The sequence below is a fragment of the Erithacus rubecula genome, assembly GCF_903797595.1.
Source record: "Erithacus rubecula genome assembly, chromosome: 9".
Lineage (NCBI taxonomy): Eukaryota > Metazoa > Chordata > Aves > Passeriformes > Muscicapidae > Erithacus > Erithacus rubecula.
Window position 1 is genome coordinate 16,872,117 of NC_136660.1, and position 15,475 is coordinate 16,887,591.

Below are 15,475 nucleotides of genomic sequence, written 5' to 3' on the forward strand. Positions count from 1 at the left end.
CCAGCACGGCACAGCTACCCAGCCCTGCACACCTACCCAGCCCTGCACACCTACCCAGCATGGCACACCTACCCAGCCCTGCACACCCACCCCAGCCCTGCACAACTACCCAGCCCTGCACACCTACCCCAGCCCTGCACACCTACCCAGCACTGCACACCTACCCTAGCCCTGCACACCTACCCAGCCCGGCACACCTACCCAGCATGGCACACCTACCCAGCATGGCACACCTACCCAGCCCGGCACACCTACCCCAGCCCTGCACACCTACCCAGCCCTGCACACCTACCCAGCACGGCACACCTACCCCAGCCCTGCACACCTACCCAGCCCTGCACACCTACCCCAGCCCTGCACACCTACCCTAGCCCTGCACACCTACCCAGCCCTGCACACCCACCCCAGCCCTGCACACCTACCCAGCACGGCACACCTACCCAGCCCTGCACACCTACCCAGCCCTGCACACCTACCCTAGCCCTGCACACCTACCCAGCACGGCACACCTACCCAGCCCTGCACACCTACCCAGCCCTGCACACCTACCCTAGCCCTGCACACCTACCCAGCCCTGCACACCCACCCCAGCCCTGCACACCTACCCTAGCCCTGCACACCTACCCAGCACGGCACACCTACCCAGCCCTGCACACCTACCCAGCCCTGCACACCTACCCTAGCCCTGCACACCTACCCAGCCCTGCACACCCACCCCAGCCCTGCACACCTACCCTAGCCCTGCACACCTACCCAGCATGGCACACCCACCCCAGCCCTGCACACCTACCCTAGCCCTGCACACCCACCCAGCCCTGCACACCTACCCAGCCCTGCACACCTACCCTAGCCCTGCACACCTACCCAGCACGGCACACCCACCCCAGCCCTGCACACCTATCCTAGCCCTGCACACCTACCCAGCATGGCACACCTACCCAGCCCTGCACACCTACCCAGCACGGCACACCTACCCAGCCCTGCACACCTACCCAGCATGGCACACCTACCCAGCCCTGCACACCTACCCCAGCCCTGCACACCTACCCAGCCCTGCACACCTACCCCAGCCCTGCACACCTACCCAGCCCTGCACACCTACCCAGCCCTGCACACCCACCCCAGCCCTGCACACCTACCCCAGCCCTGCACACCTACCCAGCATGGCACACCTACCCAGCCCTGCACACCTACCCCAGCCCTGCACACCTACCCCAGCCCTGCACACCTACTCCAGCCCCAAGCCCCTGTCCTGGCAAAGCAGCCCTGCTCCAGCCCTGCTGCTCACCCTGCACTCAGCCCCTCTCTGTGAATCTGCCCTCCCACTGTGCACCAGCTCCCCACCAGCATGGTTTACACAGCCCTCCACGTCCTCCTTTCCTCTTGATAACTTTCCACAGTTTCACAACTCTACAAAGCCTCCAGACTTCTTGTCTACACTGAAACAACATACCACACATTGCAAATATCCCACTCTCCTCATCATTCAAAGTTACTCACTCTATCATATCACTATAGAATCATTAAACTTGGAAAAGACCATTAAGATAATCAAGTCCACTCAAATTCATCATTAATCCATGTCCTTAAGAACCATATCCACATGTTTTTTGAACACTCCTAGGGATGGTGACTTATACCATACTGCACCCTCATTCTATACATGAAATGTGCAAATCCGTGTACAGCTCATGCTTTCCTCAGGGCTAGACCCCTGTATGTGCCCATGTTTTATTCCTTATATTTCTCTAAGCTTTTGAAACACCCTGCTGTCTTTACATTACTGTGTGTAACACCAAATGTCAGCACATCTGCATACACAACCAGCTCCCCATTTGCAGAAAGCCCTCTAACATGCCATTTCAAACTCCCCACCCTGAGTATTCCATGCACCTGCTACCATTAAAATGCTGGCATTATGAACAGAAGAGCTGTCTGTGCTTCCTCCAGACTCCAACTTGCCCAGAGAAATAAAGCCATAGTAGTGACACTGCACACTCGGCACTTTGACACCAAGACCACAAATACTATTCTCTAGTATTTCATCCAGCAAACAAATATTGCATCCTGCCACCCTTGTTATCTCACTGATCAGCTTCCTCTGTGCTGCTGGCAGCAGCAGCTGCATCACACTGTGCTGAGAGGAACTGGGCTGGGCTTTTGCACATCTCAGCGTCCTTTCATCATTGCTCTGATCAAACCCAGCATTTCTCTGTGGTCAGGCATTGGCATAGCTGGCTCTGGCTCTTGTGAATCTCTAGTGATAGATATGCATAACAAGCTAAATTAAAACTACCTCAAGAGTGCTTCACTTGTGGTGCAGTTAGAGCTGAGGTTCTGGATTAATTAAGTGCATGATGGTAAGTAATCAAATCACATTTTCAATATGAGGCACTCTGCCCACAGGTGAGGCAGCAATCTCCAAATACAGAGGAAGTGAGCAATTAAAAGCCAACAGATGGAAGTTGCTCCTGGCTGTGTCGTTTCTGTTATGGCAAGTCCAGTTGCAAAGGGCCTTTTGCCCCTCGGACTGCTGAGCAATATCATGAGATATGCTTATGGATTCTTGCTTCAGCTTCCCAAGACAGACTGCAGCCTGTCTTATATTTTAAGTTACTTACATGTTGTGGCCACTCAACAATGGGGACAACAGGGACAGCCTGTGCTGCCCTTGAAAGGATCCTGTTTTTCTTTTGCAGAGACATGAAGATACTGGGCTGTGCTCACCCAGAAGAGTCAGGGAAGGTCTCCTTTGCCTCTTCAGGTCAAATAGAAACTCAAGCATTTTCTGTATTGTGATTTAGATTTCAAGCTCTCCTACATTCAGGACATGCTTTTATATATAGACATAGAAAAGATTCAAAAGTACTCAGCATTAATTTCTAGTCTGCTGCTACTGTTTAAGTAACAAACAGAAGTGCAAAGTGGCCAACTGCTGCATGACCTGAGGTAGCTGCAGAATCCCAGCCCGGAGATCCGAGTTCTCCTCCTGAGACTGAAGCAGCAAAGAATCCTTGCTGTGATCACTTCCATGGACAATATTACCACATAGAAGTGCACCATAAACCCAGTAACATCTTTCTTGCTTTCCCTTTCCCTATAGATAAGATTTCGAAGAAGTCACAGTTCCATTTAATTTCATTTTTAACAAGAGCTGTTTGTTCTAATGTTTCTAAATTTAGGTTCACAGCCTTCATTGAAAGATATCTGAAACCCTTTTAACATATCAAGTGCTTCAGAAACAGATTTGTCATCCCTAAGGCCTCTTTCTAGACACCTTCATTTTCACTGCAAATATGGAACTAAGTGGTGTTCCCATCTTGATCAGCAGGTTTCCATGTTTCTTTGCATTTCAGCTCTGGTGCAGCATTAGAACACAGTTCCATTCCCCTGAGCGATGAGTTCTGTTTTCACACGGTTTGAGGCTCTTCTGTGCAAAGATGTGACTGGGAGTCTCCCTATGGTGTTACAAATCCTCTTACAAACTTACTAAAAGATATGAGATAAGCTCAGCCCTGTACAAGAAAATTGCAGGAATGCATTTGTTGTGTCACACCAGCCTTTTGACAGCGATGTCTCTTTTTAAGTCTGTTCTTGTAGCATTTCTCACTTTTATCACGAGGTCCACATTCAAAAATGTTATTGATAATTTTTACTTTTGGCATAATTTCAAACACTTTGTCAAAATCCTGCCAGACAAAATGCAGGGTACACATAAACCAAACCCAACCGTTTTATCCAGAGAGTATATTTCTTCACTCATAAGGAGATCTACACTGTGCTGTCACCACCAGCCCAGGCTTATGTTGCCAGTCCCAACCCTTTACCTGGGGAAGCAGGAATTGTTCCCTGCAGAACCTGTGCACAAACACCTGGCTCCTCTCTTGGAGAGGGTTTCACTAAGGCAGCAGGGTCTGTGCAGCCACATGCAGGCAGCTGGGAAACTGAGCCCTTAAAGCCTGAGCAGCTGCTGTTCCTGGTCCGGCTGTGCTAGAGTGGGGCAGCACAGCTGCCTGCAAGGGGCACATCTACTCTGCCAGAGATTCTGCTACTCCTTATTCACAGCTCCCATTCACCTAAAAATCCTTCAAATTTACTATGTGGAAACTCACAGCAGAAATCAGCTGCTGTCCCTCTTTACTTCTGTGCAGTGCCAGTGAAAAACAGGGCTGTTCTGTGAAGATGTCAGGTACCTTACAGCCCTCCTGAGGCTATAGGCAGTTGGGGTAAGCAGATGGCCCTCCTGAAATATGTTAATAAGGACTGGGAGTGAGGAGGAATGATACAATTCAGCAATTAACAAATGACAGGAGCAGCAGAGCTTACAGAAATTTCCATGCTACATAAATAATCTAAGGGGCAAGAGCTTAATAGCTGAGAACATATGGGTGCTAATTGCATATTACTCCACCAGAAGGGGGAGAAAAAACCCTTCCTGTTCACAGAACTGCCTCTGTCTCACCGCAGTGCCCACTAATGAACTCTAGAGTTGCAAAGCTCAGCACGGTGTCCTTGCTCTGCCATCCAGGCAGTGGCAATTCTGGCACCAGTTCAATCTCTCTCAACTCCCAACAGGGCAGCTATATCAACACTTAATACAGCATCTTCACACCTTTTCTGCAGGGGACCATCCAGGTTTCACGAGGCCGAGTCCCTCTATCTCCATGAGCTCCCTGCCCTCGTTAGGAGCCGGTGTTCTTGGATCCTTCATCCCAGATACCCTGATGCTAAGACACCTCCCTCAGCCCTGAGGACCATGGGATCTGAAACTGCCTGACCTCATCACTTCCCTCTAAATGTGCAGATCCTCTCCTTCCTCTGCAGATGTTGCTGTGCAGCTGTTTGACAACTGCAAAATTAAAACAGCCATGGGAGACTGAAAACTGCTGCAAAATTCCTAAGCACAAGCAGCAAAGGTAGAATCCTGATAGAGCTTGTGCATCATCAGGCAGGTCCAAAATTAATCCTTGAAATAATACCTCTAACTTCTACCCCACCTTGATTTGGTGCAGGGCTGCAAGAAGGCTGATCCATGAAATGGTTTGATTTAATTTACATCTGATTTCTCTGGTGTACATCAACTGCTTATACGTGACCATGAACTTAGCATAGTCCTAAAAGCACTTTTGGAGTAAAATAAACCATTGCTAGCAGGAGGAAATACTGATTTAGATAATCCCATTATTAGAATCAGTTCTCTTTTAATACAGCAGTTTCAAAGCAAGAAGGTAAACATGAGAGCAAATCGAGTGGCAAATCAGGCTCTAGAGAGACCTTGGTCCATCTGCAGGAAGGGGACAGGGGTACTTGGTGACTTATTTTGGGATGCTCAGGAGTAAAGCAGGTATGATGTATGGCACATTCTCCAAGACAGCTGTTCTCTTGCAGCTGGATCAAGTCACCAGCCCAAGACATTTCCTGTCCTTCCCCACCACAAGGATAAATGTTTCCCATGACAAAGGAACCTGCTGTCCCAGACCCTGCAGCTCTAACAGTGGTGCATTCTCCCAAGCCTGCTTGGCCTGCCTGGTTTGCACGTGGCCTTTGAGACAGCATCAGAACAACTCAGCACAGCAAGGCAGTGCCAGCAAAATTGACTGGGAGGTTTGTTTTAGCAAAGTCTAAAAATGTTAGGAATTGCAAGCCTGATTCCTTGAAGCTTCAGGATTTAATGAGCACACCCTGAGTGATCTTCATCCCCTCTGCTCTGTACATCCTTCTGGTGTTTTATTCAGTTATTTCAAACCCTCTTCTGACTTTAAAGCCTTTGAGACAACTTCATTTATCTCTCTAACACTCTCAAAGTCTACTCTCTATTTTCAGATTTCAGTTCCTCTGACACCATTCTTGCCTTTTCCTAGAATCCACTTTAAAGAGTATTCCTAAAGTTTGCCATCACTCAACCCTGCCTAAGCAATATTACATTTCCAATTATTCTACCCTGTATAATGCACTGAATTTGTTCCCCATTTCCTTTGTTCAGGGTCATATTTTGATTTTTTTCTTTAAAAAAACCCCTCTTCTGTCTCCTTTCTCTATCTAACCAAGATGAACTGAGTTTCCCTGTGTTCAGTTTTTGTTCTATACTGAGATATTTTTGCCTGATTTTTTTAATGTTCTACATCCATCTCAAGAGAGGGAAAAGTCATCCTCTTCTGCTGCATTGTGGTACACAATACAATGCTAAAATGTCAGAAAGCATCCTACACATCAGAGATTAGAACCTAGAGGATTTACAGGAAAAACTGGGATCACAAGGGCACACTGACCTTTATTTGCAGTGCCCCTTTTAGGTACTTCTGTGGTCATTCCTATCAACCATACATTGCCTGCAATTTGGTACATCTTAGCACAACCCTGACAGCCAGCCTAGCCCAGAGGCAACTGAGGAAGGAAATCTGGGTGGCCCACGTAGACTGAAAGGAAGAAAACAAGCACAGCATGAGATGGGTAACACACTGGGGATGGGGAAATCTGAAATGGAGGGGTGGCTGACAGGAGACTGGTCCTTGGGAGGTGGGATGGGAGATGTCCAGTTCCTGCAGCACTGCAGGAGGCTGAGCAGCAATGCAGGCACGAGCCTGGCTTTTGAGAGAGGACTTGGTTTTCAGAATCAGCAGCTGGAGTTGCATCTTCTGACACCTTTGTGCCCTCCACAGGGCACTCATGGACCTTGCAAAATGCTTTCCTTCTGCTTCCCAAATGCCTCCTTCTGCCCTGCTCCAAGAGGCAAGTCATGCTGGTCCTGCCAGCCAGCTGCCAGTAACTACTCACCAGACAGCTCCAGTTCCTGGGGACCAGATGAAAAATCCTGTTCCTGCAGTCACAGCTGTGCCATATGCTGCTGAGCCAGTGCTGTTCTCTGCCTCAGAGATGGACACACTTCACACAGTGACAGTAATACTCTTTCAGACGAAAATAAGGTTTACAAGAGGAAGTAAGTTAATTTATAATTAACTCGAGATGCCTGAGCCCAAGACAAGGAACACTTTTTAACCAGCAGCCAGATGGCTTTGCAGGCTCTGTTCCTTAAGCTTCATCAGCTTTTCATCTCAGAAAATGTCACTCAAACAGCAGGCCCTGGAAATTATCCTGCCATCTCTCCAGGAGGGTATTTTTGTATAGAGGTCTTGTTGGATTTTCAAACTTTATGTAAGTAGCTTAATTTACTACAGCCAGACTTTCTTTACTAAGGGAATGTAGGACACAAACTTTTGTTTTGCATGGAAGACACCTCTTCAGGGTTGCAGATTTAAGAACTCTTTCCCTTCCTTATCTAAAAGAAAATGAAAAACTAATTACTTCTTTAACAGAAATGAAAAGCTTTTCTTTGAGCCCCCTTGTGTCTGTTACAGACACAACTCTCCAGGTCTTTGGTGTGTATACCTTTGTAACAAGCTCTTTCACAGCAGTGCAGTTTCCTTGACCTACTGGTGCTAGAAATGTATTCTAGTGAAACTGCAAAAGATTTCCTTTTCAGTATACAAAATTAATATTCTTCCTAGTGGAAGATCATAGCAATGAGCATCTTCTGCTCTGCACCTTTAAACATATGCATGTGAGAATGCTGACTTCAGACATGAAGCATTTGAAGCCCCATGCAGTGCTGATTCCAGGTCAGATTTTAAGGCCCATGGGAATCTTCTCTCCCCACCTCCTACATAGCAGAAGGCAGAAAATTCTCCCCATGATTCCTGCATCTGAGGCCAAATCACCTGCATTGAAGGACTTGCCCCATTATTCTGATGGTTCCAATGTCTTTATCATTATGCATCATTTTATCATCAAATTGTCATGGGATGCTACTCTGCATTGGTGTGCTACACTGAAGAGCCATCAAGTTCTGTGTTTTGATCACCATCTTACTACTGGAGAGCTCAATTTTTCTCTCTATGCTTTTTCAAAGAAAATGGATACTATAATGGGTTTGGGTTTTTCTGGTTTTTTTTATAGAAACACTTTATTGCTGCAGTCAATAACCCTGTGTATCACACACAAATAACCAATTACAGTTTAAGAAACTAAAAATAACTCTGCAAGTGGTAATACTGAGAAAACAAACATACATGAAAGGATACAAAACTATACATTAAGTTACTAGAAATTTAATAACTAAAAAATTCTGCAGAAGTATGAAGTGTCTTGTATAAACGTTATACAACACATGCCAGTGTAAAGTTCTTCAACATTATACAATTACCTATCTACAAAGGTTTTACCTAAATACAAGATTAGCTGCAATTTTTAAACAGTTATCTTCTATACAAAGACAAGTGCTTTCAGTACTTCATTGGAATATACAGACACCGCAATATCTCAAAACTAAAAAATAATCACAAAATAAAAGGTCCCACTTAGAAATTTTCTTTGTGTATCTATTACAACACTAAGGAAATCCAGCCAGCAATATCCTTGCTTTTGTATTTGCCCTGTTTCACCCATATCGTAGAGGGACCCAGCCCAGAGTCACTGCCCTCCCCCCTTTCATTGCTGGCCAGTCTCCAGAGCAGACCACACCAGAAATCTGTATCTTAACACAGGCCAGCTTTAGGAGAAATTGGATCTGGCTCCCACTTTGCAACAGATACATGCTGTGCCACACACAGGGCAGAAGCAGCCAGCTCCTGTGCATGGCCCCATCCATGCATCACTTCAAAGGTTTCCTGGGAGTGGCAGCCCAAGCAGCTCCCCTCCTTACAGCACCAAGTGGGACTCGTGCTCTGATCAGTACAGGGGCTTGGACAGAGTTACAACAGCTCCCCAGGAATTCCCAGGTGCAGCACAGTGGCCCAGTACTTCTCTTACCTGTTGCAGGCTCATTCAGTCTTCATTGAATGCCCCCTTGCTTAAGCAAAGCCAATCTCAATGACATTCAACCAGAGGGAGCTGTACCAGGGTCTGGCCATCTTTTCAGAACACATTTTAAACACCACTCTCATTCCCAGAATACAGGCTTACAGTTAAGAAAAGTCCTGAGAATTCACAGGAATTTAATATCTCATCAGCTCTTACACAGGATCAACCTTCTGCAGCACACACCTGTATTTTCACCATAATACATGTTCATGACCTGGCAGATTCATGAAATGTGACAGCAAGGGAATTTCCTTGGCCCAGATGGTGTCTTTTTGGACAGGAGTGCTGTCAGTAGAATGGGGCCAGCTGTCTGGGGCACTGGACATACCAGCAAAGGCTCTGGCAATCTAGGGAAGGGACTGTGGTAGATGACATTAAGCCTATGCTCTCTCCTACCAAATTCTGGTCTCAGGCAAGTCCCAGGGTAACCCAAGCTAACTTTGGCCAAGGTACAAGGACCAGGCTTCTATTTCAGTCATTTTAAAAGCTGCCAGAAGGAAGTACTGGAAAACCTGATCTAACAGGGGGTGGTTGTTCCCCTTACTGACACCTGAACAGAAAGGACAGAGCTCACCTGAGCTGGCATCAGTGCCTCAACAGCTGGAAGCTGAAAAAGTCAACAGTATCTTCTTGAGGAGAAAGAAGAAAAAAGCACCATTCAGCCTTCTCAAACATTTGATGGCACCATGCAGAAGTGGAGAACTGCATCTCCAGAAGCCCACCATTAACACCAAGCAAGAATCAGCATGAGAAGTGTAACCAGCATAAATGAAACCCCCTGACAGATGGATCTCTTCTGCAGCCTTTCCTGGTATGAGCATTCCTAAGCAGTATAAAGAGTTCAAATCAGCCTTAATTTTCATTCAGAAAAGACCTGCTAGGAGAGGGAATTGTTAGCAGCAACACTGGCTAAAACATTTTCATTCACAAATAATTTTCCCAAGTGATTTTGCTGGAGATGATTTTTCTTTACAAGTTTAGATATTCAAGGGCACAGCAAAAACTTTCAGTATTCTGAATACACTGAACACTACCTGGCACATTCCACATGCAGCTTCCAAAACACCAAATGAGCTTTTGCAATGTTTCACCTAGAATCAAGTACAACAGTGACTGAAGCAGAACCAGCACATTATGGTATGCTGTATCAGATGTCAGAACACTGCTCACACACCAGAGCCTCTCAAGTTTGAGCTGGAGAACAGCCAGGTTTCATAGCAGGACTTGTCCATCTTCATTTCACCCACTGTCCAGAGATGGGATGAGAGCATGCACAGCATGGCTGGGCAGCTGGTTCTGTGCATCCTGCAGCTGTAACGTGAGCATCTCGCAGACAGGCAGGCCTTGTGCTCTTGGGCACTGCAGAACAACACCCTGAAGGTGTGCAAGACCTGGTACTTAACCCACCTGAGTTTATCTAGTGAATCTTTCACAGAAAAAAAAAAAAAAAAAAAAACAGAACGAGACAGTGTATTATCTGGGCTCTCAGAAGAGGATCACCCACAGCAGAGTTCAGGAAAGGTCTTGAGTAATTGCACTTAAATTATGGCAGGCACAGGCAACAAACTCTGCATGTGTATGGTCACAAAGACTGCCTGATACTAGCAGGGTATGCAGGGTTTGTCTGCCTGTATCACTTAAGCATGGGACATCCTGACAGCTAGTACAGTACACAAATCCATGCCAGTGCAGCTTTACCAGGACTGCCCAGAGGTCTGGATGTTTTAACACGTCTCAAGAACAAGGTACCACGTTGTTCATGAAGATCACAGACAGTAAGCTTCAAGCATGAAGTGACAGAGGCACACGTGCTTTTCCTCTAACAGCTTCTGGAAACCACTGGGGTGAGTGTTCTCATACCAGAGTCCCTTCTCTGCCATCCATTAAAATATTGATCTAGAAATAAATTAATGTTATATTTTAAGGAAAAAATCCCTGATCTCTTACTGTTATATTTTAAGAAGTCTTGAAGCAGCTGCTTTTACTATTAAAAAATGTACCCAAAGTTGTACTTCAAAAATACTAAGTGAAACTTGAACTAGAGCTCGGAATTTAGTTCACTATTTCAACAAGTAAACAGAAATTTTAACCTGAGAAGTCCAGGCAACTCCTACTAAAACCAGCCATATTATCATCATTGACTTTACAGATTTAGAACAGGGCTCAGGTAGGGAAAGTCAGCTTTCAAATGCAGAGGCCTCATGTGCTGACTTTTCGTGGGGCTTCGTTTCTGCTCCAGTCACACTGAGACTTTGGTTAAATGAGGGCTTAAAGCTGGATAGTGGTGCAGTGAAACAGACTGGACAAACAAATCAACTGCAGACACACCCCAGGCTTTGGGCAACTCTGTCTAAAGCCTTGCAAACAGATTTTAAAGCTGTCCCTCTCTTTGCATGAAAGCTGACTGATTAAAAAGCCAGTCCCAAACTCAAAAGCACAGACATATACTATCCTCTGACCACACAGTGCATCACATCAAGCAGGTATTTTTTAAATTTATCCACTTAATGTGATAAGGACTTCCTAGACTTGGATGTCAGCATCTCCTCTGACAACACTAAATTTTTGGGTAATTCACATATGACACAGCACTAAAGAAAGAAAACCAGTTTCAGCTGTATTGACTAAGTTTCCTTTTTTCTGTAACAGCTCACATTTTTATCAATATAGCAACAAACTCTTTGCCAATGGTTTGGAATGAAAGTTACATCAGGTAAATATGTGCAGGTATGTTGATGGTCTGACCTGTTGGGAAAAAAAGAATCAAAACCAATCCCCAAAACAGAGCACTGAAACCACTGAAAACAAACATTGTACGCATCCACTACTCCTCATACACAAGTCACAAGTGCAATATCCTTTGAAGAAAATTGTTCCTCAAAGGAAACCCAAAGAGGCAGAGTTTTTTAGTGTTATGTTTAGCAAGATAATGTGGGCATATGTTGGAAATCACAGGCTGAAATTTTAAATTTTTTTTTTCATAAGGCAAGAGGTTTATGTTCCAGAAGAACAGATGGGATAAAGAATGAAGAAATGTTTCAAAAGTGACACATTCTTTCAAGTTTCATTCTCATTTGACAAACATATCACAAAATAAAGATTTTTAAAAGTGCTATATGCTTTGTAAGTCTTATCGCAATATGTAAAGCAAAATTTTACACCTGCTGCCTAAGACACAATGTTAGTGGCAGTGTTAGTGGTAGATTAGTCTCTCTCTCATTTCTCTCACTGTCTGGGACAACCTCCTTCATCACACATAAAGAACAGACCAACCAACCAACCCCACACCACACATCCTCCAGAATCACTTAAGAGTCATGTTCTAAAGTAACACTCTCCATGAAGTTGATGACAGCTCGCTAGCGGCTTCCTTGATACCAAACCCAAGGCTCCTTCTACCCCGTGTCCTGTGGCTCTTCGACCAGCCAGTATGATACACAAAATGTTGAGAGGTATGCAACCATTATGACATTGACAGATATGCCTAAGGGATTTTAAAAAATTCCAACAAAAATACAAACGTAAAAAATTCATCTGCCAGCCCCCAGCTGTTTGCTGATTTTAAAAAGGTAGAGCAGTTTGCAGTAAACAATGATATTCAAATCTTCAAGGACATACAGAAACACCCCTTACACCTAGCAATCAGACATGAAGGATTTCTGCAGCACAGTCTTCTGGCTCTGTGTAATGTGAAGAGTTTGTGTCTGAATGGTGAACCCCAAACATTTCTTTACTTTCGAAGTTTGGCTCCATTAGTGCAGGTTTTTCAAAAATATTCTTTTTGCTAGTTTCTGGACAGTTTTGTACATATATTACTCGGTTATATGCTTTAAGTCTCTTCCACAGCTGTACGTACACCTTGCATTGTACATACATGAACAGAAGTCCTCCAGTGAAACCAATAGCCACAACTACCAGCTTAGTCCAAAATGGCCACTCTAGAATACCTGGGAGAAAGAAAACAAAAATAATTAAATTCATCTCAGAGACTGCCAGTCAAACAGCAGGCCCTGGAAATGATCCTACCATCTCTCCAGGAGGGCATTTTTGTATAGAGGTCTTGTTGGATTTCCAAACTTTATGTAAATAGCTTAATTTACTACAGCCAGACTTTAGCTGGACTAAACTGGATCTTTCAAAAATGTACTGTAAGGAAACTGCTACAGATTTTGGGTCACACAAACTATTCTTATTTTGCAATTTTTCCTGTTTGGGCTTTTTTCCCCTCTTCAAGTCAAACACACAGACTTCTGCTTTGCATATCACATTCTTCCCCACCAGAGAAAAAACCAAAACAACTGATTTTCTGTGTCTGAGCCTTGATGCAGTACAATCAGAGTCAAGGCAACCATCCATAATATGCTTAGGGCCTTTTACACCTGTTTTTAAACAAAGACTGGATCAAGTTATGAAAGGGATTCTATGGCATGGTTTCCTTTTCATAGCAGAGACTCAACTCAGTGACCCAACAAGTCTGTTCCACTCTGTGATCTCACAGTACATGAAGACATAAAGGAATAACTGTTACCATATAGCTTGGCATGTTTGTTCTTCAGACAAGGAAAATTTTATCAGCATCAGAGCCAGTAACTTGCATCTGAAGTAGAGCATCTCCTCTGATACAAAACTGCAAGTGCAGGAGATGCTGAAGCATTCCAAGCTTACCCTCTGTCCTTAAAAATTACCACCATCACTTTGCCTAAATTTAGATAGTGGTTCTTGTTACATTTCTAACAACCAGTTTTAAACTAAAAATAATTACTTATATACATATTCCACTTACACAGGTCCTGTATTCCTCCAGCCTCTTTAAAATAAGTGCCATCACAAGGCAAATATGAAGCTAGGCTGAATCACCCATTATCAGGTTTTTCTAAAATTGTATCTTTCCAACTCTTTAAAGTTTTAACCAAGATACAAGCTGGTTATTTGGAAATGCACAGTAGTGTGGAAGGAATGAAAATATTTTAGTCCCAAAATACAAAGGACATTGCAGCCCTACTACTGATGAAATCCTACCTGTGATTTGTGTCTGACCCTCTCATTTAAGCTGTCTGATGACAGCTGTGAGCTGTCTGATACTGTCTGTAGGCACTGACAGAACATGCTTGCCCCTGTGTGAACATGAATATATATCCACACACATTTCCTGCAACTTGCAACTTCCTGGATTTGGAATTCAAATGAAAGGAACAAAGAAAGCACTACAGTATGTAACAAATATTCACATAATTTCTCCTAGTTATGTTCATCTAACATATTTATTGGTTAAAATAACCTGAAGATTATTAATCTTTGAAAACATATCCTTTTCATTATCATATGGAAACATTACACTTTTGAAAGGCCAATAGTGTTCACTGTTCATGGAAGAAATGGGGTAGTATGGAACATAAACTAAGAGATTTCATTGAAAACAGCTTCCTGACTGAAGTTGTGAACAATCCAACTATAGCCTAAATTAGAAATGAGAGGATAACTTTTTGATTTCAAGTGATTCTGCTCTGAAGAGACTGTAACAGCTCTGTGGATTTACAGGTTTATTAATACTCAACTACCTCCCCAAAGTAGAGCAACTGCCTCCCCAAATTATCAGCAAAACATTTTCCACCTGCAAGTCTAGTTGGCATGCAGAGCTCTGTAAGCAAGGACAGGTTGCCTTCTAACAGCTTCCATCCATTCTATCCCCACCTTCAGGCTCAGCTGCCTGAGGAACAGTTCTCTGTCAGCTGCAAATCTGCAGCCCAGCATACTTGAGTAAACACATTTCAGCTTGGTATGTTCACTGCTGACATACTAAAGAAAACCTTCTATTCAAGAAGTTAATGTACCTATGCACTGGGGTGGCAGCCCTTGATAAGACTGCAATGCATCTTATCTCAGTTGTGCAAACTGGAGTCCTAATATTCATCTTGAATTTCTTCTGCTTCAAGTGCATTCACTCATGAAACTTGTTCCAGCCTAACATGACTCTCACTGATGACTAACCCACCCTACAGATGACTGGCGGAAAGAAAACCCTGTTGATTTACCTCAAAGATTTGAATTTAGGTTCCTCTTACTTCTTCTCTTTTTTAAAACTGTGCCTGTTTTGCCTGGTTTAAAGGTAGTCATAGCAGCAAACAAATGCTTACATCCTTATCTGCAAATTTAGACCTAATTTGCTGAGGCAGTGCAAGTTTGTGTCTAGCGACAGTGGATTAGCTCTCATATCCACGCATTTCACAAGTGCAAACTAAATTGACCTGAAATAGATTTAAAAAGTACCCACACATTAATTTACTGGTTAATTTACTGATTTAACTAAATAATTTTAGAACTGTGCTTTTAAATCAACCCAACACCAGGGTAAAGCTGACTAGTTGAAGTTTAACACTTATGTTTCACATCCTTTCTGCAATCAGGAGAAATAATTATTCCTGAGAATAAGTGGGAAGATAAACAAGTAACATACCAGTAGTCTGTCCCTGTTTAATCTCTTCAGCAGTCCTGTCTATGAGGACATAGAGAGACCACACAACGCAGGTGATGGCAATGATGTGGAATGTTACAGAGCACATGATCTTCCTCCTCTCGCTGGCTGTCATCTGCAGCTTCTCCCACTGGCAAGAAACCAGGA

The 15,475-nt window shown here is 44.1% G+C and overlaps 1 protein-coding gene across 5 annotated transcripts in view; it reads right to left on the reverse strand.

Moving 5' to 3' along the window:
- Nucleotides 1-6,232: 6,232 nt before the first annotated feature.
- Nucleotides 6,233-15,475, reverse strand: part of MARCHF8 (membrane associated ring-CH-type finger 8) — an 89,784-nt gene continuing 80,541 nt past the window's right edge. For 4 of the 5 annotated variants that reach the window (XM_079313223.1, XM_079313221.1, XM_079313224.1 and 1 more), the window contains 2 exons: nucleotides 15,311-15,458; nucleotides 6,233-12,803 (listed from right to left, as the gene is read on the reverse strand). In XM_079313223.1, the coding sequence (XP_079169349.1) occupies nucleotides 12,499-12,803; nucleotides 15,311-15,458 (453 nt within the window). In that variant the 3' untranslated portion in view covers nucleotides 6,233-12,498. The remainder of the gene's footprint in view (nucleotides 12,804-15,310; nucleotides 15,459-15,475) is intronic. The other variant, XR_013775218.1, reaches the window with a different exon arrangement.